A 26,735-nucleotide genomic window follows, 5' to 3' on the forward strand; every position below is an offset into this window, starting at 1 on the left:
GATAATCAACTGATTCCCTTTTCTGAACTAGAAGATGTACATTTTCATATGGGATTACAACCATGAGAGTGGACAGAAGATTTATACGATGTGACGGAAATTTGGAGAGTCAGACTTAGGCAATAGGGCTTCTACTGCCCACATTACCCTTTCTTAGTCTAATGAGATGGTGTCCTAGATAGAGCCATTGTCTCCAGAGCTGAGGCCTATTAGACCCACTAGGCAACATCCACATGTGCTTGGGGAGTGAATAACAGGGCTGGAGAGCTGCCATGACCTGAAAATGCATTCTGTGACCTGAGCCAGGTGCTTTTATTAGAAAGCCTTAGAATCTAGGATTCAAAAATTTTTGCTGTCTTCCATGGATTTTTCTGAGAGGTATCTGGGGCTTGGAATTTCCTTGTCCTTCCATTAAACATTTTCTAAGAAATTCTGAACATATATCCCTTTCTTATATTATCATTCTCTATTCTGACTCTCTGTGTGCTGCTTTTTGGAAAGTTAACTGTGTGAACTATGAGTTGTGTACTTTGCTGTATGTATGTATACTTCAACCAGGAGTTGGGTTTTGTTTGTTTGTTTTTAAATACGTATAAGAAACCATACACAGATTACCAGGCCTACCTGGTAATTGCAATCAGGAAGAGACTTTTCATCACTTGTCTTAGTGTTTTAATTTTTATAAGAAACATATTTGAAAAATAAAAGAGCAGGTTTTATAGAAAAGAAAGTTATACTGAGAGAGTTTTGATGGAAAGACAAGATAATCTCTCAATGGTAGGATTTGGGGGTTTTAAATCAAACCTGAGTTTAAATGCTGGCTCTGTTTCTTTCCTTGCTGGCTTCCACTTTTTCTTACTAAGTCTGCACAGCAGCCCACTTTGGGGACTCTCTTCATCTTGCATCTAGGAAGCATCCCAATGCAGACTTCTCACTTTTTTGGTAGTGTGATAACAGAAAGAGCAAGTACTGGAGGGTAAAAGGAGAAATGACAAATTATAGCCAGCCTGGCAAATTCAGGATACATATTCCTTCTTCTTCCAAGCATGTCATATATTTTTTAAAAATATTAAAATGCTCTTTCTCTTTTTAAAAAATATTTATTTATTTATTTATTTATTTATTTATGGCTGCGTTGGGTCTTTGTTGCTGTGCGCGGGCTTTCTCTAGTTGCGGCACGCGGGGGCTACTCTTCGTTGCGGTGCGCGGGCTTCTCATTGTGGTGGCTTCCCTTGTTGTGGAGCACCAGCTCTAGGCATGTGGGCTTCAGTAGTTGTGGCGCACGAGCTCAGTACTTGTGGCTCTCGGACTCTAGAGCACAGGCTCAGTAGTTGTGGCACACGGGCTTAGTTGCTCCACGGCATGTGGGATCTTCCCGGACCAGGGCTCGAACCTCTGTCCCCTGCCAATCCCCTGCATTGGCAGGCGGATTCTTAACCACTGCGTCACCAGGGAAGTCCCAGCGTGTCCTATTTCGATGAATTATACCCTTTATTCTGCATCCCTGCTCTTCACAACCTGTTCTTCATGGTCAGCCTGATGTCCTTGCTCAAAAAGCAGCTCTTTCCATTGCTAGACTCTAGTCTTCTCAGAGTAAATGCATTGGACATGGTCCCACCACAGGATAATCTTGCCATGATTGTTTTTAGAAAAATAAAGCACCAAATGTGTCTTCCTCCTCCTGGCTCTGACTAACCTCTGCTCTGTCTTGTATATTTTAGGCTTTAAAGGAGATAGATGAAGTCGGGGACCTCTTGCACCTGAAATATTCCCGTCATCGGTCGGTACCTCTATTGGACAGGCCCTTTGACGAGACTACATATGAAGAAACAGAAGACTGAGCCTTTTGGTGCTCCCCTAAAGGAACTCTCCCTCACCCAGGAGAGTGTGTGGCCTTTCCAGTCCAGTTGCAGGAACCACACTTCCTGTGCAAGAGATTTCCTCAACTACTGACGGTGGCCACCTCCACTCTAAATGATATTTTGTAAATAGTGAAAACTGCTTCACATCCTTCCTTTGCTACATCACCTTTAAAAAGAGAGGTGACTCACTTTGCTTTTTTGTCCATTAAAAAATGTTTTATTTTATAACTATTCTACTTGTGAAATCACACTGACCCTACCCTGTCTCTGGCTAACCACGCAGGCCATTTTCCTCTCCCAGCCGCCTCACAGATGTGGGCCCATCCAAAACTCCTGCTGGCCCTGACATTACAGTCTCGAGACTCACCTGGCCCTCCTTCCTGGGGAGCAAGTGCCTTCCACTTACTTCCAGTCCAGGTCTCAGAGGTTGCCAGCCTTGGAATCCTTGTTTAACCAGTCACGTAATCAACCAAAGCGTTTTAATGTGTCTTAAGTTTAGCCATTTAAGAAAAGTAGTAAACACTAACATTGCTGAAACTCCCTGTCATTGTATATCCCTCCCTGGCCAGGAGCCTCCAAGGCTTGGTCTTATTCCATTTTGTTCTGGTCACCAGATGATATCTTCCTTCACCATCAAATGTTTCTTCGTAATGGTCACCATCTGAGGGCATGTCCAGTTTCCGGGTTCTTCCCAAGCTGGAATCTAACACTCCCACCCCCTGTTTAAAACACTTAAATGTTTTAAAAGCACCCACACCCGCCTCTGGTCAGACCTCGGTGCCGAAGTCGACTCACCCCGCACTCTTCTGTGTACACAGCTGCTCCACAGAGTGACGCGCCCTCCTGCGCAGTGAGGGCGGGGGTGGCGGGGAGAGGGGTGGCTGCTCCTTGTAGAATGTCTGTGGTTTCCTTCTGACTGCTTTCTACTTTTCAGAACCATGACAGCCTCTGCCTGGGTTTGGGTCCATATTAGGGTTTCAACTGATAAAGGAGAATGTTGGTAAATCTCCGCTCAGAAATCATTTGTCATGTTCCTAATTTAAGGATTAAAGTTTATTAACTTACCCTTCTTAGAAGATGACCCATTTAAATATCACTCTGGGGCTTCCCTGGTGACTCAGTGGTTGAGAGTCCGCCTGCCGATGCAGGGGATGCGGGTTCGTGCCCTGGTCCAGGAGGATCCCACATGCCGCGGAGCGGCTGGGCCCGTGAGCCGTGGCCGCTGAGCCTGCGCGTCCGGAGCCTGTGCTCCGCAACAGGAGAGGCCACAACAGTGAGAGGCCCGCGTACCGCAAAAAAAAAAAAAAAAAAAAAAATCACTCTGAGTGATACTTCTCTTTTATTCTTAATGTCCTAATGCAGTTCTAACCTGGCATCTGGGGCTTTAGGGGCTCCATCTCCTTCCATTACCCCTTGTTTTTTCCCTGAGAAATTCTGAACACTTATTTATTGCTAAACTGGGATTCTCTATTTTGACTCTGTTTTCATACCAAGTAAGGGGATTTCTTTCAGCGAGCTTTATACTGCTTGACCAAAGAGCAAATCTGAAAATCACCATGTTAAAGTTCTTACTTTCTTCTGTTGACCAAAGCTTAAGTGAAGAGAACTTTTGACTTTTTTTATACCCAAGATCAGCTTGTCTTTTAGTATTATAGGGGAAGGACTGGGAACAGAATGGAAAAACTTTGTGTGAAAGTAGTTTTGTACATCTCTATTTTTGAAATCACTCCTTTTATTGGTAAAAATTTTCAGTCCAAATTCTCCTGGGCATCTTGTCATCAGCTGTGGTATTTTTGTGCAGATACATGTAGTGGAGGATGTAAGCAATGCTATTGTTTGTGAAGTTTTGTTTTCATGTCTTAAGTTATCTTTGGTCACTCTCAGCATCTGAGAGCCTTAAGCCCTTGAAATATTCCAAGGTTTTATTTTAATTTTTTAAAGAATAGAAAAAAGTGAAAAGAACCAAGTAGAGATGCCGGGACTGCATTTAGCATGTACAAGTTGAAGTAAAAAAGATTGTGGTAACTAAGTAATTAGTCCTGTAAAATAAAATACATTACGAACCTTTCCTGCACATCTAGGTCCTCACCATAGAACCCCATTAGAACCAGAGAGCTTTTGCGCTGAAGTTACTATTTAGTGATGTAGGGTTTGCAGAAGTCACAAACTTAAAGCAATGAACTTAATGGCCAGTCTTTTATTTTGGCTTGCATGAAGTCACTGCAACTTAAAATGTCACTTAATATGGGCATTTAAATATATATCTATATCACTTTGCTATGCAGTTATTTCAGGATAAATGCAGTTAAGTTACAGATTTATTTTGAAGAGAGAAAACTCCTGTGATCTCTCTAGGACCTCTACTTTCTAGAGGACAAAACATTACACACACTGGTTGTCTCTTCTTGAAACTGTAATATAAATCTAGGGTCCAGTCATATCACAAATATCATTACTTAACCAAGCACTTGGGGAAACACAAGTGTATATAAATACTGCCATTGGGAATGAGTAGAAGTCTGGGACAAATAAGTATTGTTTAGTACATGGTTTAACACAGCCTACTTCAAGAATCTGATGGGATTCAAACAGGCATCAGCTAACCGTTACTACCAAGGCTGGTCATCAGAGTTAGTCGACAGAGGTGTGACTAATCCTTATTACTTTTTCTCATCCCTCTTATTTAGCTTTGTCTTCATCCATTTCAGGTTTATACCACCTTTTTCTGCAGATCACATCAGAAACCAGGAAGTTTATAACTAGGGGACATCAAAATCACACCCAAAGAACGGATCAAGTGGCAGTGGCAGATTCTCCTCCCACCTTTATTTTAAAAGCCTTACCGTAGAATATGGCGTACGTTCTAGAGCACTGAAAGAGAATGTTCAGGGGCAGGGTCTTTGAAGCACTAAACGTTTCGCTTTGCTTTGGAACATTTTTTCCCTTTAAAAAAACATTCTGGTCTCCAGAGCCCAGAGTACTGTTTGCTTGTTTGAAGAACTTCTCGTCACTGTCTTAAACTTTCGTGATAAGGTGAGGATTTCATATGGTCAGACACCCCTCTTCCGCGTGTAGTCATGGAAGGTGAACAGAAATAACCCGACACAACTACTAAGGGCTGCGTGTTTGCCTGATGCCCTTTCAGAGGCCAAGGCCCTATTTCTTCCCCCATGTGCCTCTTTCCAAATTGATGAGGATCTCTGGCCCTTTGTCATACTGGATTGGGCAGCAGCACAGAACTTCTAGTCATGTCATAGGCAGTGAAGAAAGAGAATTTGGGTTCTTGTTTTGTATGAATTTGTGGCAAAACCACCTAGAAAAGGTTAAATACAATTGACTGTCTCCTGGTTCTCTCTCTTTTTTTTTTTTTTTTTTTTTGGCTGTGCCACATGGCATGCAGGATCCTAGTTCCCCGACCACGGATCAAACCCGCACCCCCTGCAGTGGAAGCGCGGCGTCTTAACCACTGAACCGCCAGGGAGGTCCCTCCTGGTTCTCTTGTATAAAGAATTGCTGTGCCCTAATTCCCAGGGTGTCTTTCCTGGTGTTCTAGGTAAGCCAGAATAGGTTTTAATCTGTACTTGCTATAACCCATGTGGTTAGAAAAAATGGGAAAGTTGTGGTTTTCCTCTGTCCACTTTCATGAAGGTCAAGAACTGTTGAGTACTTCACACAGGTAAAATCATCTTAGCCCAAAGGAGTTATGAAGAGGGATTTACGAAAATCAAAGGATTCTTCTTGGCTGTTGAACAGCTGTTTTCTTAATCCATTAAGCCAGTTAATTAAAACACCTTCCACATAAAGAAAAGCCTGTCCATTCTCTCTTCAGCTTTATCCACATGAAATGCAGTGTTCAGGCTCCTAGCCATTTGCCATGTGCCCAGATAGCTGGGTTAGAAGGCTGGCTTCCTCCCTTACCATACAGAGGAAATGCCAGGACTGGCCAGTGATCCCTTTGCTTTTAATGTGTAGAAAATACTGTTGCCCCTTTTGTCATTTCTAGTGACTTCTGTTTTTTAAGCACCTTTTTCTATAGATTGAGCCTTTTCTAGGGAGGAAACCGAAGGGGCTAGCTTGAGCCCTTATTGGAAATGTTTATTCTAATGTCTCTGCTGAGTCTGAGGTATCACATTCCCAGTCATCCTTGTGACTGACTTGGGGGAGCTGTGGGCAAGGTCTTGTTTACTGTGTAGTGCACGTGATAAATGGCCTTATAAACTGTGATTTTTTTGTGGTATGATGAGTTTATTAAACTGACCATAAAGAATTCAGTGGCTCTTAAACGGCCTTTACTGTGTTTTTAATGAAGCACACCCAAAGCTCTGTTCTTCTGGAGCAGTTACAGGGAGGTTGAATGAAAGGTCAAAATTAGAGCAGCGCCCTGATGTGCCAAGTGTCCTGCCTTGTTGCTGTCTGCGTGGATAGTGGATCCTTCCATACACAAGGAGCCTTAAGCCCACTCAGTGTCTGCTTTTTCCAACACAGTTCCCGGCCTTCCAAGGAAGTGTGGGACATATCACTGACTAGGGGGGAGTGGTGACTTGTCTTCCCCCTTGATGTTAGGTCTTGAACCTCAGTGGTGTTAATGGTTGGACGATAAAAAGCATCCTTGACGGTTCTTCACAGGATACTAGTGAGATCACCATGTCAGCCAGCATGCCAACAGTCTTGATGATCCCCCTCTGGATAAAGGTAGCTAACATTAAGAAGGGGGAAAGAGAGAAAATAAGAATAGAGAAATAGCTTATGGAGAGCCAAGATCATATTTTGTTGGCCCATATTTTTTCATTCCTGTAAACTGGAATTTGCAAGAGGTGCTGTGATAACCCTTCTCCAGTCCTGTAATGCTCATACAATCTGAGAAAGAGAAGGGGAAATATAAATAAAACCTTTTAAAATTTAGTGTTGTGTTAAAATGTCACTCTCTCCCTTACCCACACCCCTCCCTGGTCTCCTTTTTTTGCCAGATGACTTTTCGTTGCTGTTGTTGTTGGATGACTGTCAAGCTATAAATGATGGGTTGGGGGAGGTGTGTCCATTTTGAGAGTGCCTGTTAAGAGCTGAAGGGGAACTACTTGAGATGACTTAAGAGTCATCCCATGAAATATATTGTTTTGCTCCAATAAAATACTCTGAAAGCTGTATCTGCCTCTATTCATTAAACCAGTAAATACTGAGTGCTGTTTCCATGCCAGGCACTGCACTGAGCATTACCGATAACAGCGAACAGAAAGTTATGGTTCCTACTTTTGTAAACAAACAGGCACATGAACCATATATGTTGTATTAGAAACTGCTAAGTGCCATGAAGGAAAGGCAAAGAGCCTGATAAGATTGGAACCAGTGTCTGGTTTAGACAGAGGTGATAGAGGAAACTTAGAATTCTAAGGATGGGAGGATCTGAAAGCAAGAGTGTGGTTGATGCTCGCACGAATGGTGAAGTGGGGCTCAGCAGGAGGTGGTAGAGGCTGCCGCCCTGGGTGACTTTATCTTACACACCGGGGAAAACCAGTGAAAAGTTGTAAGCATTGAAAAAATAAATACCCATTTGGGACTTTGCTGGTGGCGCAGTGGTTAAGAATCCACCTGCCAGTTCAGGGGACATGGGTTTGAGCCCAGGTCCGGGAAGATCCCACATGCCGCGGAGCAACTAAGCCCGTGCACCACGACTACTGAGCCTGCGGTCTAGAGCCCGCGAGCCACAACTACTGAGCCCACGTGCCGCAACTACTGAAGCCTGCGTGCCTAGAGCCCGTGCTCCACAACAAGAGAAGCCACCACAATGAGAAGCCCATGCACCACAACGAAGAGTAGCCCCTGCTCGCCACAACGAGAGAAAGACCATGCGCAGCAACAAAGACCCAACGCAGCCAAAACTAAATAAGATAAATTTTTAAAAATTAAAAAAAAAATACCCATTAGCATGCTTTTTTGTAGACAATGACAAGTTGATAAAATTTATGTGGAAATGCAAAGGACCTAGAATAGTCAAAACAATTTTGTAAAGAAACTTATACTACCTGATTTCAAAACTTTGTACAAAGCTACAGTAACCAAGACTGCAACTGGCATTAGATTAGTCATATAGAACAATAAAACAGAATAGGGAGTCCAGAAATAGACCCACATGTGTATGGTTAGCTGATTTTTGACAAAAGTGCCAAGTTAATTAAATGGGGAAAGGACCTTCAACCTTACGTCACATACCACAGTTGACTCAAATCATAGACCTGAGCATAAAAAATAAAAAAATATGAAACTTCTTGGAGAAAATATAAAAGAAAATCGGTGACTTTGGGTTAGGTGGCAATGATTTCTTCAGACACAAAAAGCATGACTGAAAAAAACTGATAAACTGGACTTTATCAGAATGAAAATTTCAGAAAACAATGTAGTTTGCAGACTGGGATAAAATGTCCAGAGTACATATATCCGACAAAGGCTCTCTGTTTAGAATATATAAAGAGTCCTTAAAGCTCAATAAGGCAAGATTATGAAATTAAAAATTGGCAGAAGATTTGAACAGACACTTCACAAAAGGAAGTATACTAATGGCCAATAAACACATGCACAGATGCTCAATATCATTGGTCATTAAGGAAAGGCCAATTAAAATTGCAATAAAATTCTACTACTCACCCACCCTCTAGAATGGCTAAATAGAAAAAGAATTACAGGGCTTCCCTGGTGGCACAGTGGTTGAGAATCTGCCTGCTAATGCAGGGTACACGGGTTCGAGCCCTGGTCTGGAAAGATCCCACATACCGCGGAGCAGCTAGGCCCGTGAGCCACAACTACTGAGCCTGCGCGTCTGGAGCCTGTGCTCCGCAACAAGAGAGGCCATGATAGTGAAGAGGCCCGCACACCGCGATGAAGAGTGGCCCCCGCTTGAGGCCCGCGCACCACGATGAAGAGTGGCCCCCGCTTGCCACAACTAGAGAAAGCCCTTGCACAGAAACGAAGACCCAACACAGTCAAAAATAAATATATAAATAAATAAAAGATTACTAAAAAAAAAAATTACAATACCAAGTGTTGCCAAAGGTGGGAATGCAAAATGGTACAGCCGTTGGAGAAAACAATTTGGCAGGTTTTTGACACCAATTTCACCCAAGAGAAGTGAAAGCATGTCCACAAGAGAATTGGCACTTGAATATTCATAGCTCCTTTATTCGTAATAGCCCCAACCTGGAAACAATCCAAATGCTATTATAGTTCATGGGAAAAGCAGCAGAATGGTCATATGATGAATACTACTCAGCTGTGTAAAGGAACAAATTACTGACACCTACAACTAGATGGATGAACCTCAAAACCATGCTCAAAGAAAGAAGCCAAACAAAAGAGTACATGAATGTGACTACACTGATACAAACATCTAAAAAGGCAAGACTAACCTATGATGACAGAGTGGAGAAGTGCTTACCAGGAGCCAAGGGTAGGGAGGTAGGGATTAACTGTACAAAGGGACTGTTAAAAGATAATTTTCAAAAACGAATAAAATCATGACTCTCTTACAGATGTAAAAATGAAAGATTTTATTTAACTCATTAATGAGAAAACTGTTAAGGGTATTACAGCCAATTCAAAGGAGATATTGAAAAACAGAAACTTTATAGGTCAGGAATACTGAAGTGAATGTACAAATGAAGACAAAACTGATTTCTTCCACACAGCAGGAGGGAGGTCAATGGAACCTCCACAGAACAGGACAGAATTTGCATTTATATAGACAAGAAGTATTTTGCTTTGCTATTAGTTACTTACAACCTACAAAGTTGTAAAACAGCCCCAAGACAATGAAAGACTAGAATCAGATAACTTAAAAGGATGCACTGTATGTAGACAATGCATTATTTTCCACTGAAGCATATTTATTTTTCCTGCAGTGCACAGAAGGATATTGGAGTGATGAGAAATTTCTAAGTCATGATGGTGGTGGTAATTAACTGGATGTATACATTTGTCAAAACTCATTGAACTGTACAATTAAAATAGGTGTGTTTATTTTATGTAAGTTATATCTCAATAAAGTTGATTAGAAAAAGAAAAGAATAACCAACAGCATTTGGGGAGGAGAGAGTGAGAACGAGTAGATACAGCAGGACTAATCGGGAGGCTATTATAGCTGGCCAGGTAAGGGGAAGGGCTCCCATTAGCAGTAGTTACTGACTTGGAGACAGATACACATGAATGAATGAATTCCTTATTTTCAAACTTCATGTTTAATCTGGGGGAAGGTTCAAAAGTTTGATGAAAAGACAAAATATTCGACTGGATGTGAAAATAGTTTTACAAAAAAAAAAAATCCTAAAAAACAAAGAACACAGTGGCCTCGCATTTAGTAAAAGCAGTATGGCGTAGCAGGTTGCTCAAATGCTAGGTTTCTTTGGGCTAATATTTGAGTGTTTAGCATGTACCAGACATCTTATTAGGCTGAACCACATGAAATTGCCAACATTTGACCCTTTTGACCCAGAAGTGGCAACTTCATGTAGTTCATCCTAATATAAGTCCTTAGATTCTTATTTACTCCTCACATCTGTGAGGTGGGTAGCCCCTCCCTACACCCCACACTTTTATAGATGACAAAAGCACCCACCAAGGGGTCAAAGAATTTGCCCAATAATATCACCTTCTTAGTAAATGATAGAAGCAAGGTTCAAACCCCTGTGGCGGACTCCAGATCGGCATTGTAACTAACGCCTGTGATGCACTATTCAAAACACCGCAGAAGGACTTCCCTGGTGGCACAGTGGTTAAGAATCCGCCCGCCAATGCCGGGGACATGGGTTCGAGCCCTGGTCCAGGAAGATTCCACATGCCGCGGAACAACTAAGCCCGTTCGCCACAACTACTGAGCCTGCGCTCTAGAGCCGGCGAGGGAGAGCCCCATGCCACAACTACTGAAGACAGTGCGCCTAGAGCCCGTGCTCCACAACAAGAGAAGCCACCACAATGAGAAGCCCGCGCACCGCAACAAAGAGTAGCCCCCCTCGACGCAACTAGAGAAAAGCCCGCACGCAGCAACGAAGACCCAATGCAGCCAAAAATAAATAAATTTATTAAAACAACAACAACAACTGCAGAGTCCTGGGCAGTGCTGTTAGGGATAGGAATGGTTTCTCAGAAATGTGCTTAGTCTCCTAAGAGTTTCTAAGGCTAAACCCAGATCCCAAATTTTACCCTATGGCCAGGTTTCTGGCATCCTTCCCAGCACTTCCAGGGATCTGCTGTCCCTGCCCAGAAACCAGGAAGCCTTTGTGTTCCTCCATATGGCCCCTGGGTAGGCATCTTCCTAATAATGCCTTCTGACTGCTCCTCACCTACCTGTCCAAACCCCACCTGCCCTGTGTCACGGAGCTCACAGTCCCTAACAGCCCCCAGCCATGAAAATCGTCACTGCCACTCATAGTTCCTGATCATTATCATAAGCTGAGGTTTTATTTCATGACCGCACGCCCTACACGGGAGGGTCACTGCACGAGTGTCCCTCTGGAGGGAGTGGGTGGCCCCACTGTTTTACCCAGGATGAAACTAGGTGACACCCAGTGGCAGGGCAGGATCTCTGACCACTCCTTCAAACGTGGCTAGCTGCTGTCCTTCCGGGACTTTATCCTCACATCTGAGTCTCAGCTCTCTCCTGGCTCTTGAAGTGCTGGGAAATTGGGTGCAGAGTGGCAGGTGTTTTTTCGAGTCTCCACCTCCAGCAGGGGAGCTGGAAGAGCCTTGGGGGAGTTACTTCCAGGCCTTCCTCCCCAAGCCACCCTACCTTGGTGCACATTTGCCCAAGAGCTGAAGGCTCCCGCGTTGGGCTGCGGCGCATCCCTAGCCCGCGAGGCTCTGGCGGTCGGTGAGCCCCGGCGTCGCCCTCAGGACCCCGCAGGAGTCGCACAGTTGGACTGGAGAGCGCCGGCAGGCGGGCTGCGACTTTCCCCGAACAGGAATTCGCTTGGGGCTGCGCCGGCGACAGCGGCGGGCACTCAGGGCGGGGAGGCGGCCAGATCAAAGGGAGCCGCCCGCTGGGCCAAGACTTGTCCGGGAGCGCGAGGGGCCACCCCTCCGGGGAGGGCGGGGGACACCCCGAGCGCCGACCCGAGAGCAGCCCGGGCGCCCACGCCGGGCCAGGGAGGGAGAGAGAGAGAAGAGAGAGAGAGAGAAGAGAGAGGAGAGAGAAGAGAGAGGAGAGGAGAGAGAGAAAAGACAGAGAGACAGAGAAGAGAGAGGAGAGAGTAGATAGAGAAAAGAGAGAAGACAGAGAGAAAAGAGAGAGAAGAGAGAGAGAGAGAGATCAGAGAGAGACAGAGGAGAGAGAGAGAGAGAGAGGAGAGCCGCGCGCCCCCGCCCCGCGCGCCCCCGCGGCCGCCGGAGCTCCCCTCCCGAGCCCTGAGCGCTGGCGCTGCCGGGCCTGCGCCGCCGTCCCAGCGCTCCCGCCCCCGGAGGAGGCGAGGCCCGGCGTCAACCGACTCGCCGGAGCGGCCCGGGAGGCGCGAAGGCGCCAGGCGGAGCAGCCTCGGGAGGGAGAGGATGCCTCGACTCCCCGGCAGCGCGGCGCTCCCTCTCTGCGTGGTGCTGCTGACCGCGCTGCTGGCCGCGGTGCGAGCGCTCCCCCTGCGGAAGCCGCGGGGCCCCGGCTGGAGCCACGTGAGGCTGGCGGAGGTGAGCGGCGCGGCGCGGGGTGCGGCGCGCTGGGTCCCTGCTCCCCCGGCCCCCAGCTCTGGCCGCGCGGGGAGCAGGACCGGGACGCGAGTGGTGGCCCCCGAGTGCGAGGGGCGGGACCGGCCCGGACGTCGGCGGGCATCGGGCGGTGGCCAGGTGCGCCGGACCTGCGGAAAACACCCCCGGGCTGTGAAGCAGGTCACCCTGGGGAGAAACGTTACTTCTGTGCTGAGTTTGGTGCGCAGACACCCTGCAGCCTCCCGGCTTCCTTTCCCATCCGCCCGCCGCGTCCCCGCGGCTGCCTCGCCCTGAGCGAACCTCTCCTGCAGCCATGAGGTTCAGGTGCGCGTTCCGAGGAGTCCGGAGGATGCTCAAGGACCGCAGCGCTTTGCGGAGTGGCGGGCGGGTGTTGCTGAGGTTCCAGCGGTGAAGTGAGCCCCTGGTGCAGCCTCTTCAATCAAATCTTCAAAGGATTTGGGTCCTTTAGGGTGTGAATTGAGAGAAGGTGAGGTAGTAAGTGGGGGCCTCCAACTTGCTGGGTGGGACCTTTATATCATTAGGTACTTGAACAAGCAGAAGAGGTCGGTAAGAGGTAGAGGAGCGCTTTCTGGGGGTGGGGAGGGGCTGTGAGTGGGCTTTTGCGGGCGACTGAAGACAGAGGAGTGAGACCAAGAGTAGTTTAGACACGAAGAGAAATCACCGTCTGTCAAAACCCGCGTCTCCCGTCGCCAGGGGTCAACGGTCCAGCCGTTCCCTCCTGGACCACAGCGGACTCATCCCCATGGGGACAAAGCCCGCCAGACTTGTTGCAGGGTTCACAGGAGCAGGCCTGTGTGGCAGGGGGTCCTGGCCTCTCAGTGCACGGAGCAATTCTAGGGGGAGGCCGGAGTGGCTCTTCTCATTTTCCAGATGAGGACACTTAGGGCCCGAGGCGGGTGCAGGAGAGCAGTGAAGTGAGCGAGAGCCTGAGCTTGGGGCCCTGTCAGTGCCCAGGCTGCTGAGGCCCTCCAGAGGCAACGGGAAGAAAGCACGTCCCCTGCATTTGAGGGGGGGGGGTGGTCTCTGTGGACCCTTGTTTGTCCATCTTTTTTTCATGACTGCCCTCCCTCCTAAGGAGATTTTTAGACTCTATTGGTTCTAAGTGCCTCCCCCATGAAATTTTAATACCACAGATATGCTCTCTATTCATGCACTAAGGCCCTTTGGAGTGTTACAAACCATTGTTTTGCAATAATACTTAGTTTTTTTGCCTCCTCCTCCAAGATCTAATTTTTGCCCCTGTTGAGAGTACGTCCTGTAGACCAGGCGTTCTCAGCCTCCACACCACCATCATCTCAGCCTCCACACCACCATCATCTTTGTTGTGAGTTGTAGCCTTGTAGGATGTTTAGCGGCATCGCTGGCCTCTGCCCACTAGATGCCTGTAGCACCTGCTGCCCAGAGCCAGACGTCATTTCCTGTGGGATACCCCCTCTTCCTGCCCGTTGTTAGGAGCCACAGCTGAAGACAAATCTAGAGGAACTGAACAGCCTCTGGCCAGTCCACTTCCTCAGTGGAGATGACAATGGAAAATAAAATGAACTGAATTGGCATAAATACTTTTTCCTTACCCCTTTGACTGTAATTATTTTTAGTATGTTTGCCAGATCTTCCCCCAAGGCCAGCCCAGAGGATGAGTTACTTCAGAGCCAAAGTCACATCCCCAAGCCCTGGTACAGAGCCTGGCAGAGCCCTCAGAAACATGTTCAAACAAATTACAGGCATGGAGGAAAAACAGAGCTTGGAGCCCGAGGCCTGGGGTTCTGGTCCCAGCTGGTTATTAACTCATGTGTGACTCCCCTTGGACAATTTCCTGACATTTGAAAGGAGGGGCTAAGTCACCTCCATGGTCCCGTCCAGCTCAAACGTTGTTTCCCATGTGTGAATGATGTGTGCTCAAGCAGCCGCACGTCGAAGGTGTGAGCTGAGGAATCGTGTTGAGAGAGTGCGCACTGCTATTCTAGGGCCTTGGTGATGTGTCAGACATCACTGACCGGCCCAGGGGGCTTTGTGAAGAAGCTGAGGAACATAAACCCCCCCCGGATCCAAAGGTGTAGGATGACTGCAGGGCAGTAAGCATCGCTTGGGCCTGACAGACTCAGTGCAAAGTACTTAACATGATGTCATTTCATTGTCAAATATCTGACATGGGCATCATTCCCATTTTCCAGATGAAAACAATCGAGGCACAGAGACGGTAAGCCTCACTGGGATTGGGAGCCAGGTCTGTCTTTCCAGAGCTACACTGAGACCTTTGCGTGTCATGCTCCAGCCTGCTCATCTAAAGTCTTGAAATCATTACTATCGTGAGCAAAATATGCCATCCTCTCTCTGGGCAGGCCTGTTGGTGAGCCTCAGTTTACTCCCACAGTCGAGTGGGAATGAGAACCCACTTTGTTGGGTGGCATGCGGGGTGAGAAAGCACTGTCCGCGTGGGTGGCCTCGTCGTTACAAGGGGCTGGAGCCACGCAATTTGTTGGGTCCTGGACGAGCAAAGAATGATACAGCTCTGCCTTGGGTATCTTCTATTCTAGTCGGGATCAGAACACCACCCAAACAGCTGCAGGGCATTTTGTGTTCCTATAGTCTTGTTGTCCTCATTTGAAGGACAAGGAAACTGACAATGGGTCCAATAACTAAGCCAGGGTCCAAACCCAGCTTTGCTTAATTCTCCAGCCCCTGGGCACCTAACCCTGGCACTCACCACCTCCTAGGCCAGCAAGGGAAGACCCTGGGGCAGGGCGGAGGGGAGCTGGGGACTTGCAGCCACAAGAGGGTAATGGAGCTTAGAACTAGGCAAGAGAGAAGAATTGATAGAGGGCAGCTCCTCGGCTTCAAGGACTGTCCCGCAGGAAGGATTCCCCCACGGGGCAGAGCTGGGCACATTTCATGCTGCGGCAGCAGGGATTCAGCTGCCATGGGAGGAAGTACTTTGTGAGGGTGCAGGCTGAGATGAAGGACTAAACACAGAGGAAGGAGCTCCCCAAACCCGGGTCAGCGTCATGCACATGGTAGGGGTACTTAGGCAGCGCTTCAGTCCTGGTGCGTCATCCAGCCAGTTACCTGGCAGCAGGGCCTGGACTGCAGGAGGGGCATGGTGGGTTGAAAGGTCTCATCTGCCAGGTGGGTGGCACCGAGAAGCAGGTATTTTTCTGAAGATAGGCCTTCTTTGGTTGGGGTCTTTCTGGCCTAATCAGTGAGCAACTGACAGAAGGGGAACTGGAACCCAGGTCTGTGTGAGGCAAGCCTGTGGCCCTGCCCTCCGCCACCTCCTGCAGCTGGGCACCTTCCCGCCTCTTGACTGTGAACTTTGTTCTCCCTCCAGACCATTCTTCTCCCTCTGAGAGGTCGGAACCACTGGAAAGGTGGTTGAGGGAGAGAAGGAAGGTCAGGAACTGAGACCTGGAGGCTGGGCTGCTCAGTGGTCCCAGGCAAGTCCCAGCCTCACTGGATCTCGGTCTCCTAATCGTCCCTGCCCTTCTCACCTCACTTGGTTGTTATGAGGATCAACGGGAAGGATGGATATGAAAAGCAGAACATCCTGTCCTAGTGTTTTGTTCATTCGACACATTCCGCACCCCACAGTGGCAGGCAGTGAACCAGAAGGTGCTGCCCGTGCCCGGAGCTGGCAAAGCACAAGGATTAAGAGCACAGGCTCTCTAGCCAGATCATCTGCCTCAAAACCTGGTCTGCCAGCCCCCCGTGTAACCCTGAGCAAGTTCCTCCACCTCTCGGATCCTTGGCTGCCTCCTCCAGGAAGTGAGGGTGATGCTGGTACCTCGTGGTTGTGAGGATTCATTGGGTCCTACCTGCAGGGTGCTCGACAGCACTGGCTTCGTAGTTCATGGGGCCCAGTGCAGAATGAAAACATGGGGTCTCTAAGCATTTCAAGATGGCAACAGCAGAGCAGTAAACCCTGTGCAGCGTGCTGTACAAGTGCACAGGTCACACAGCATGAAGCCAGCCCTGGTGCTTGGAGGGTGTGCTCTGAGGTAGGTCTCCCTCCCAGGCCAGGGTGGGCTGGGTTAGAACAGCGCACACCAGTGAGGAGGGTGACATCCAACCCCACTCCTCTGCCGGTGGTCCTCTGGCCTGTCTGGAGAAGCAACCGCCTTCGAATGATGGGGCTCCAGCACCTCCGGGAAGCCGTGGTGACCGTGTGTGCAGCCGGGCTCTGTAGGGATGCACCCGGACCTCAGCAGTGGCTGCGCGGAGGAGAGATGCTGGACTGCACCTGGCAACTGGATTTCATTATCCAGAACAAGTTCCTGACCCCTGAGAGGAGGCAGAGGGGAGAAGGGAGAGTGGGGGGACTGTGAGGGGAGCTGAAGCAGGTTAGCAGGCAATGCTCAAGCAATGCAGTAAGGGTTTGTGGGTGGGGGGGCTATTATGTTAACTGGAAACACATGGCTCAGGGCTGCCCTGCCCAGCCTGGGAGCATGTGCGTGGGCCCGTGTTTGTGTGTGTGTGTGTGTGTGTGTGTGTGTGTGTGTGTGTGTGTGTGTGTGTGTGTGTGTGTGTGTGTGTATGAGAGAGAGAGAGAGAGAATGAATGGTGGGGACATATCTTGGTGTATATCTATATATCTCATGTTTATCTGGGTAATGACACCATCCCCAAAAGAATGGAGCTGTGTATTTGTACACGTGTGAAACTCCACATTTAAGCATAAAAGATGTGGGAGGTGGTCCCGTGGGATAGGGCAGGTGTTCTTAAACAGGCGGGAGCCTCCGAAGTTGCTTCAGAATGTCATGGAAATACACCGCCCAGCGATCTGCATCAGTAGTGGAGGGGGGCGGTCTTCAAACCAAGTAAGATGTAAAGAACCAACACCGTGCTGGTGAGAGGGGTGCTGCCCGCTCTCTCTCTGAGAACTATCTATCACTACCTCTAGGTAACACTCACTGCATGTGCCAGGCGCCGTTCTAACCCAACAGCCCTATGAGACAGGGATGGCCGGCCGTTTCCCTAATTTACAGGAGGAGAAACTAAGGCAGATTAAGTAACCTGCCCACGGTCATACAGCCAGTAGGTGTCCAAGTTGGGGTTTGATCCCAGGTGATGTGGCCTCCAGCCTGCACTCGTTACCACCACCTTCGGGGCCGGACAAGAAGATGAAAGCCGAAGCGCTTTTTGAACGCAGAGGGGGTTGCGCTTGAGGGGTAATTGGCCTGAGTGTCTGCGCAGGCGCGTGTGCACCGATGCCTGGGCGTTGAGATCCGGCAGAGCTGAGTTTGAACCTAAGCTCCCATAGTGTAACCTGTGAGACCTTATGGAAACCCCTTACCCTCTCTGAGCCTCCACAGCCTCATCGTTAACACAGAGATAGTCACACTCACCCCTCATCATTGCTGGCATTCATTCAATCACTCAGAAATGATTTACTGAGCGCCTGTAGCGTGCCAGGCACTGTGCTAGGCACGCGATACAGTGTGAACAAAGCAGACAAACATTTCTACCTGCACGGAGCTTACACCCTAGCTGGAGTAAGTGTCAGAAGGTATGTAAAGGGCCTGGTCCAGGCACGGTACGGAAGATGCGCTCAGACGGTGCTTACACGTCAGGGCTCTGAGTGCTCTGCCCACATCCCTGCAGACCTCACTTCCAGTTGCCTGAGGGCTTTTGCTGGCACTAGGGCCTGCTCTGAGCTGTGCACGGCCAGCCCGAAGCGCCCGGAGTGCCCATCCTCTCCCGCACCCAGCCTCCCTCAGCCGATGACCAATGGCATAACTGAGGCGCCCAGTGGGATGTGCTCCAGTTGTGCACCGTGGTCACTGGCTTCATGGAGCATTCTTTACTAGCTGCCTCCCTCCCTGACTTGCCGCCTCACTCCCTGCTGGTGTCTCCAGGGATCACTTTCCAAAGGAACCACTTGCCCTTGAATCTTTGTCTCAGGGTCGGCTTCTCAGGGAACCCAAACTAAGATCAGATGTCCCCCTCCGCTCCGGGGAGTTTCCCAGGGGCTGACACACAGGGCAGGAGGCTCCAAGAGAGGAAGGGTGGTGTGTATGGCTGTGATGTTGAGCCAGGGCTTTCTGTGGTCTCTGCTCATCGTCTGGTCCGATTGGGCACCAGGGTGGGGAGGGCTGGAAACGGACACTTTGAATGCCTGCTCAGTACCAGCTCTGTCCCATCACCGTTTCCATTTTACAGATGAGGACGCTCACAGAGGTTATGTCACCTGCCAGGGTCCCACAGGTCAGAAGCCAGGACACCACGGGCATTCGGACGCAGGCAGCCTGACTCTAGAGCAGGGTCTCTTAACTGCAGCACTGTTGACATTCTGGGCTGGATAATCCTTGCTGTGAGGTTGTGCTATGTATGCATTGTTAAGATTTCTGGTTTCTACCCACTAGATGCCAGTAGCACCCCCTTCCCCGCCCCAGCTGTGACAACTACAAATGTCATTGCCAAATGTCCGCAGATGAAACCTGGTGTTTGTGCCCAGGAGGCTGGGGTATCTAAGTCAGCTAGAAAGGCTGCAGACCCTGAACTGCTGCTGCCCCAAGTCTGCCTGTTTCTGTGCCCAGAGGCTGCAGACAGAGGAACTGCTGAGCAAAGTCGCAGGGACAGTTAGGGCTTCCGTGGAATGATGGGTGGGAACTGCTAGGAAGGTGGCATCTGGGGATGCTCCAGGCCTCCAGGATTGGCCAGAGAAGGGGTTGTGTTGTTCCATTACTCATCTATCCATCTTCTGCTCATCCGTCCCAGCTATCTGGACCAGAACACTTTCACTCATCGAGAGACTCGGCCCCGGTTGAGATGGGCCCACGGCTGCCCTGGGACCAGGTGTTTAGTGCAGCAGCCTTGTTTGTTTTGGTTCTGTTTTTTGTTTTGTTTTGTTTTGTTGGCTGCGCCACATGGCATGCGGGATCTTAGTTCCTTGACCAGGGATCGAACCCGTGCTCCCTGCAGTGGAAGCGTGGAGTCTTAACCACTGGACCACCAGGGAAGTCCCAGTGCAGGAGCCTTGGAGCCAGGCCTCTGGGGACCACAGAAGGAGGGGGTCAAAGGGGAGAGACATGAGAAACAAGACTGATTCAGCCCCTGATTTGTGAAGTAGCCTCTCAGCGCTCCCACCTGCAGTGTTGGAGCATGCTGATGAAGAGTGTGAGCTCTGGCTGCCCGGTTCAAATCCTGCTTCTAACAGTAAATGTCTGTGTGACCTCAGGCAAGTTACTTGCCTTTTCTGTGCCTTAGTTTTCATGATCAAAATGGAGATGACAGCTAGCCCTTACCTCTGAGGGTTGTTGGGAGGATTAAACGAGTGATTTAAGTGTTTAGAATAGTGCCTGCCACAGTGGATGCTGTGGAAGTGTTTGATAAAGAAAATTCTGACAATCCTTCCAGATAGGAATTATTATTCTCATTTTGTTGATGAGAAATCATCAAATTGAATGAGCAAGTGAGAAGGAGAGCTGCGATTTGAACCCAAGCTGATCTGACTCTCCAGACCCATGTTTTTCAGCCGTACCACACTGTCCGAGGCATGAGGCGGGAGGTGGGCTCAAGGCTGTGGCCTGGGTGAGGCAGGGTCCACAGGCTCCTGGCCCCTGAGGCTCACCAGGCAGCCCTGGACAGGGCTCTTCCTGCCCTGGTGTAGAGACCTGGGCAATGGCTGCAGCCTGGAGGTAGGTGCCGACCCAGTGCTCCACCGTCTGAGCAGGGAAGGCCAGAGCAAGAGTCAGAGACATCCAGGACTGCTTTCACTTACTATTTGAGCTGCATCAAGGACAGTCCCAGTGTGGACCTCATGGCACTGGCTGGTGGAGGGGATTCACTGGCAGACAGACGGCCACACAAGCAGCCTGGAATAGGAAAAGGGGCGGGGCCCCACGTGAGCAGGCGGAGGAAGGTTGCTATGGTTGGGGATGCCAAGAAATACAGCCCCCGCACGGCTGGCTTGGGAAGGCCAGGTGGCAGGGGAGTGTGCTGAGGGGAAGGGCCTGGGTCTGCTGCCCACGCCCCTGTCGGTCTTCCTGAGCCTTCCTGCCCTGACGTGGGAGGGCCTGGGTGTCTGTTCTCTGACAAGGGCCCTGGGGGATTCTGAGGCAAGTGTCTGCAAACTGCACTTTGGAGCCACTGCCTTGAACATCTCACTTCCCCTCTGGGCCTCAGTTTGTTCATCTGTGAAATGAGCAGGTTGGACTGTGTTTCTTCCATGTGTAGAAACCTGACTTGAACCCTCCTTCTCATGCCTCGCGCTGGCATCATTTGCCCAAGCGCTTTGTGGACGCCGTCCACCCTCTGAGGTGTTAAAGCAGACACGTTTGGATACACGGTCTCCAGGCAAGTTTGTGACCTGGTCTGCTCCCAGGGCTCCCGAATCTCCCCCTGCTCCCGCCCCCCACCAGCCTTTTCCGGGTTCGCATGGGTGCTGACCTCAGGCACCCCTCCCTCCCATCTCTCCCTCAGGTCTCGGCCTACCCAGACCCCAGCTCTCCTAGAGAAGAGGAGCCCCCTCTGCTCTCCAGAGCCCGCCTCCAGGCAGGGCTGCGCCGACACAGACGCTGGGCTCTCACTGAGCCAGCAGCCCTGACCCTGGACAAGACCTCCTTGCCCGGGACCCTGGAGGACGCTCCCTTGCTGCTGGAGCTGCAGAAGCTGCCGGGATTGGCCAACACAGACTTGAGTGCCCCAAACCCCAATATCCAGGTGAGAGGTACAGGGGGGCCGTGGGCCCAGTGGACACCTGGAGAGAAGCTGGGCTGAAGAGCTCAGCTCTGAAGTCAGGCGTCCCATCCGGTATTGCTTGGAGGGCAGGGGTCCTGTGCAGGTCGGAGAAGGTGACAGCCCCCGCCCTGCCTGTGGAGCAGTGGGTGGTGGCCTGCCCACCAGAGGGGCTTTATGGGAAAGAAAACTAGAGGGGTTGATGGAATTCCAGTTTACATACTCCACCATCAGTCCCGAATCCCTAATGACAATAATTCCTGCATTTTGTGTACCATCTATAGCTTACAAAACACTTTCACCAAAAGAGAAAACAGGTCACAAAAATATAGAACACACAACATTCTAAAGTTGTTTAAAAGTGTGTGTGTGTGTGTGTGTGTGTGTGTGTCTATATATCTAAACTTGGAAGGTTAATCACCAAAATGTTACCTGAGATGGAATATGGGTGATTTCCATTTTCTTCTTTATATTTTGCTTGTTCTTTTCCCCAAATTTTGTTCTGTGACCTCCTATCGCTTTGTAATAGCCCAAAGTGACGTTTTTAAAGTTCACTGTCACATAAATGGTTTCACGTCACTTCTTTCCTGTCCACGATGTAGTGGGCGAGAGCCTCCCCAGGGCTGCTGTGCGGATCTGCTGTCATTTGGTCTCATTTTCCGGCCCTAGGATGAGGAAATGGAGATTCAGGGCCGTCCGTGTCCCCAGCAGTTGCGCAGCCTGTGGGCTGGTGGAGCCAGAATTCAAGGCCAGCTTTTCTTAAATGAGTGGGTCTCCACCCTGGTACGTGTTAGGACCACTACGCCTGGCCCTACCTCACACACCAGTTAAATCCGTGTCTGGGGTGGGGTCAGGGGCTCAGGAATCTCCAGCAGATTCTGATGCACAGCCAGGTCTTACACTGTGACCCTCTGTGCCCGGGGAGACCAAGAAGGTGGACCAAAAGAATGGGCTGGTTTGGAGAAAAGGTCGGGCCTCTCCCCCTGCCCCTGCCCCTCCCCCCAGGCTTGTCCTCTCCCCTGCCTTTGGAGTCTGGCTCTGAGCCCTCTCTCACTGGCCGGGTGTGTCTGTACCTCTGCAGGTGACCATCGAAGTGGTGGAGGACCCCCAGGCTGAGGTGGAGATGGACCTGCTGGCTGAGCCTACCAATCGCTGGTCCCAGGGGGCCCCCAGCTGGCTGCCGGCCAAGGAACTCTTCTGGCCCCTATTCTGGGGCTACCTGGAGGGCGAGGAAGGGAGGCCCGGTCTCAAGGGCAGAGCCGCGGGGGAAGAGGAGGATTACCCTCCAGAGTACCGTGAGAGTGAGGACCAAGAGGACCACGACGAGGAAGACGACGATGACCAAGAGCATGGGTTCAGTGGGGCCACAGGAGGCTGGGAGCGGGGCTGGCTGTCCCCCGGGGACCGGGCCTTCAAGGAGCCTGATAGCTCCGGTGAGCTCCCCCATCTTGACATCCCCGGCCCTGGGGGTCCTGAGTGGAAATGGGGGTGAGAGCTTCCCGGGCAGGGGCAGCTGGGGAGGCCTGGAGCCTAGGCCTGTGCAGACAGCATCATCAGGCAAGCATTACCCATAGCTTGCAAAGTTTGTTTGTTTGTTTTTCAAACATTTGACCCTCACAACAGCCCTGAGATCCCCTAAGCAGAACAGACATTTGTTAATAATATATATATTCATATCCGTTTCCAACAAATTAAGAAATATTATAAATCCCACCACTCACAACTGACCTCACCTTCAGATTGTGTGACTTTGAACCCTGGGTCTGCTGCTTACCAGTGAGTGACCTTGGGCAGGTTAACCTCTCTGGGCCTCAGTTCCTTCTTCTCTAAAATGGACATGGGCACAACCCTGACTATGTAGAATTGGGTGTAGAGGGTAGTAAGTGAGTTAGTACTTTTTTTTTTTAAGATGTTGGGGGTAGGAGTTTATTAATTAATTAATTTATTTTTGCTGTGTTGGGTCTTCGTTTCTGTGTGAGGGCTTTCTCTAGTTGTGCCAAGCGGGGCCACTCTTCATCACGGTGCGCGGGCCTCTCACTATGGCGGCCTCTCTTGTTGCAGAGCACAGGCTCCAGACGCGCAGGCTCAGTAGTTGTGGCTCACGGGCCTAGTTGCTCTGCGGCATGTGGGATCCTCCCAGACCAGGGCTCAAACCCGTGTCCCCTGCATTAGCAGGCAGATTCTCAACCACTGCGCCACCAGGGAAGCCCGTGAGTTAGTACTTTTAAAGTGCCAGTACATAATAAAGTATTGGCTATTACTTTTTTTTTAGAAAGCAACATAACAACGTAGACTATTCAGAAAATATCGCCTAAAGCCTGTCCCCCGCCCCATGACAGGCATTTTTATTTTTGCATATTGCAGTTTCAATTTTCCCTGGGTACAGACATGTTTCACACACAGTTACAGCACTTCTCCCCAGAGCCCTGGTGTCTCATCGTTGGTTCAGACTAAGTCGTAGCAGGCTTTTTCCATTTCACCAAAGTCATGTAAGCTAACAGGCAGAATTTTCATGACTTTCAGCTTTTCTTCCATTGATTTTCCTTAAACACTTGGTACCAGCCTGCTCAGGCCTGCCTGGGAAGCGAGGAGAGAGCTGGGTGTGTGTGTCAGTACTTTGGGGGTTCCACAGAGAGCCCTGGGTCTCAGGCCCATGCAGCCAAAGGCCTGTGGGTACTGTCATGGTGCATTTTGGGTCCCTCAGACCAGGACGTGGGGAGCAGGGACATTCTTTAATACCCCCAGTGCCAGGGAAGTATTGTCACTCTTGGTTTTGATTGGCACAAAAACTGTAGCTCAGAGATGTCGGGGGACTTGCCCAAGTTCCCCTCAGCAGTGGTCTGGTGGCCTCCAGGTGGCTTTACCTCTTCGTTGCTGTGTGGGCACAGAGTGGGTGGCTGGGAGTTGTGACACCTCCTGCACTTGCCCGGGTGTTCACTGCACAGGGGTACCCAGATGAGCAGACTAGTGGGGCTGAAATTCAGCCCATGCTCCATCCGCTAGGGGCGTCCTGGCCCGGGGCGGATCCTCCCAAGGAAGGGGTGCCTTCTGCTAATTCGCAGCAAGGCACCCCGTGGGCTCTGCTCCCTCACCCCTGGCTCCCTGCCTTGACGCAGACTCAGCTTCAAGAGGAATGGAGCCCCTGGTCTCCCTGCAGTGGGAGCTGCGGCAGCGGCAGCCGGCAGAGGACTCGGCCCTGTGGCTACACCTGCACTGCCACTGAGTCCCGTGCCTGCGACCTGCCCCCCGTCCTGGTGAGATGAGCCGCAGCTCCTGCAGACGGAGCGGCTTACACGCTGGACTTGGTCCCCTGGGAATGTGGGCGTGTAAGCCTTGTATAGGGTGGGCTTGGGAGAGGGGAGGCAGGAAGCTCACACACACGGTGGTCCTGCCCCGTGCCAGGCCTGTCCCAGATGCCGCGGGCACCGAGAGCCTAGTGAGGGCTGGGCTCCCATCGGGAGCACAGAGGTGCCCTGCGGCACCACCAGCCTGGCCTCCTCTCTTCCCAAAGGCGCTGAGGACAAAGACCCCTTGGGCTTCCCCAGTGAGGGGTGGCGGCCCCTGGCCCACAATTCTACGGACATGCTCAGCCCAGGTCAGTGGGGGGCTAGGCCCTGCCCCTGGGGGTTTGGGGGAAACCTCTCTCGGGAGGGTGGAGCCTCACCGCGCGGGCAGGAATCTTGCCTCCATCCACTGAGGCAGAGGGTACATCTTCCAGGTGGAAGGTTAGCCCCCCCAGCAAGGGGACCGTAACATTTCCAAACCCCCTAGCCAGGCCCATTGGCCTTTCCCAGCCTGACATTCCTGCTGGGAAGAAGGTCTTGAGGGGAGCCCAGAGCTTGGAGACCATCTAGTGGGGCGTACGCTCCCTGGCAGTAGGATAGGCTGGGGACATTCTGGCTTCCACTCCCTGGTCACTCTTGGAGGCTCCTGGCAGGCTCTGTCTGGGGAGCAGTTGCCCTCAAAAACAGGTCAGGGTCCAGAGCTCCAGGACTGCCCCTTCCGGCAGCTTGGAGCGGGCCGCGCTTTCCCCAGCACACTCCACATCTGTGTCTCTTGCACCCCACAAGGAGGCAGGCAGCTGCCCACAGCCCCCTTGCAGATGGGTCCTATGCTCAACGCCACAGAAGCTCACTGAGCCGGGAGGGTGCACCCGGCCCTGTGTGGGGCAGGGGATTCCCAGAAGGCCAAGCCCAGTCCCTGACCTCAAGGGGCTCAGGTCTTCGGCGGAAAGACACACACAACCAACTTAGGTACAGCACTGCCAAGTGGGCCCAAGGGTCTGCAGCAAAGAGGGAGGAGCAGTTTGTTCTGGGTGGCCAGGGTCAGAGGCCACATTTTCCAAGAGGCCACATTTTCCAAGGTAGGGAGAGGGGTGGAGGGCAGCATAGACAGAGGGGTCACAGGGGGCCCAGAAAGACAGAGTGAGCCTAAGAAAGGCAAAGTTAAGAACAAGAATGGGCCAGTGGTGAAAACAGTGAAACATTTTCTTACCAAGAGGCTAAAACTGCTGTCCCTGCCCCCACCCACCCCAGCTCATTCCCCACGATCCCAGGATCTTTCCCGCCATCCAGCATCTAAAGGGACAAGGCCTAGCTCCGCAGAGGGGCTGTAGGCCCCTCCTCCAGCCCCTTGGCCGATGTCCATTCGGCTACGGCCTGTTGCTTCAGCTTGCCTGGGTGGTGTGTGGTTGCCCTTATCTGTTAACAGCGGTGGCCACGTCAGACTGCCCCCCGCTCTGGTGTGGGTCCTTCCCCTCCTGACCCTACGGCCCTACCAAGGCACAGCTTTGCACCAGCTGGGGCCTAGGCCTTCCCCCTCCGTGCATTGGCCCTTGACCAGTCCCCCCCACCCCAGGGGCTGACCAGTCCCCTTCCCACGCTCCCCTGCCCTCTGCAGATGTGGACAGCTGCGAGAAGTGGCTGAACTGCAAGAGTGACTTCCTAGCCAAGTACCTGAGCCAGGTGCTGCGGGACCTGCCCAGCTGCCCGTGTGCGTACCCGCTGGAGGCCGTGTCCAGCGCCGTGAGCCTGCAGGACGAGCACCAGGGCCGCAGCTTCCGGTGGAGGGACGCCAGCGGCCCACGCGAGCGCCTGGACGTGTACCAGCCCACGGCCCGCTTCTGCCTGCGCTCTCTGCTGTCCGGGGAGAGCAGCACGCTGGCCGCCCAGCACTGCTGCTACGACGCGGGCAGCCGGCTGCTGACCCGAGGCAAGGGCGCCGGCGCGCCCGACCTCGTCAGCACCGACATCTCGCCCGAGCTGCACTTCAAGGTGGACACGCTGCCCTGGATCCTGTGTAAGGGGGACTGGAGCCGCTACCACGCCGTGCGGCCCCCGAACAATGGCCGGGCCTGCACGGACAACCCCCCCGAGGAGGAATACCTGGCGCAGTTGCAGGAGGCCAAGGAGTTCTAATGAGGGCTGCTGTGCTGGAGAACTTTCCTCACGGGCCGCTCACCCTGCCTGGCCCAGACCTGGTGAGGCCAGTCTGGTGCCTCGAGCC

At 51.2% G+C, this 26,735-nt stretch overlaps 2 protein-coding genes across 2 annotated transcripts in view; both read left to right on the forward strand.

The window, feature by feature from the left end:
- SPTLC2 (serine palmitoyltransferase long chain base subunit 2) overlaps positions 1–4,016 on the forward strand; it is a 113,217-nt gene extending 109,201 nt beyond the window's left edge. The window contains exon 12 of the mRNA XM_082647341.1: positions 1,722–4,016. Coding sequence (XP_082503467.1) covers positions 1,722–1,841 — 120 coding nt within the window. The 3' untranslated portion in view covers positions 1,842–4,016. The remainder of the gene's footprint in view (positions 1–1,721) is intronic.
- An 8,373-nt stretch (positions 4,017–12,389) lies between these two features.
- Positions 12,390–26,647, forward strand: ISM2 (isthmin 2; the record flags this gene model as incomplete). The annotated part of the gene is given in 7 exon segments (XM_082649353.1): positions 12,390–12,758; positions 20,976–21,215; positions 22,312–22,658; positions 22,660–22,663; positions 24,347–24,484; positions 24,750–24,825; positions 26,130–26,647. Coding segments are annotated over 7 exon segments (1,692 nt in total).
- Between the last annotated feature and the right edge of the window lie 88 nt (positions 26,648–26,735).

The sequence above is a fragment of the Grampus griseus genome (assembly GCF_964374135.1).
Source record: "Grampus griseus genome assembly, chromosome: 2".
Classification (NCBI taxonomy): Eukaryota; Metazoa; Chordata; class Mammalia; order Artiodactyla; family Delphinidae; genus Grampus; species Grampus griseus.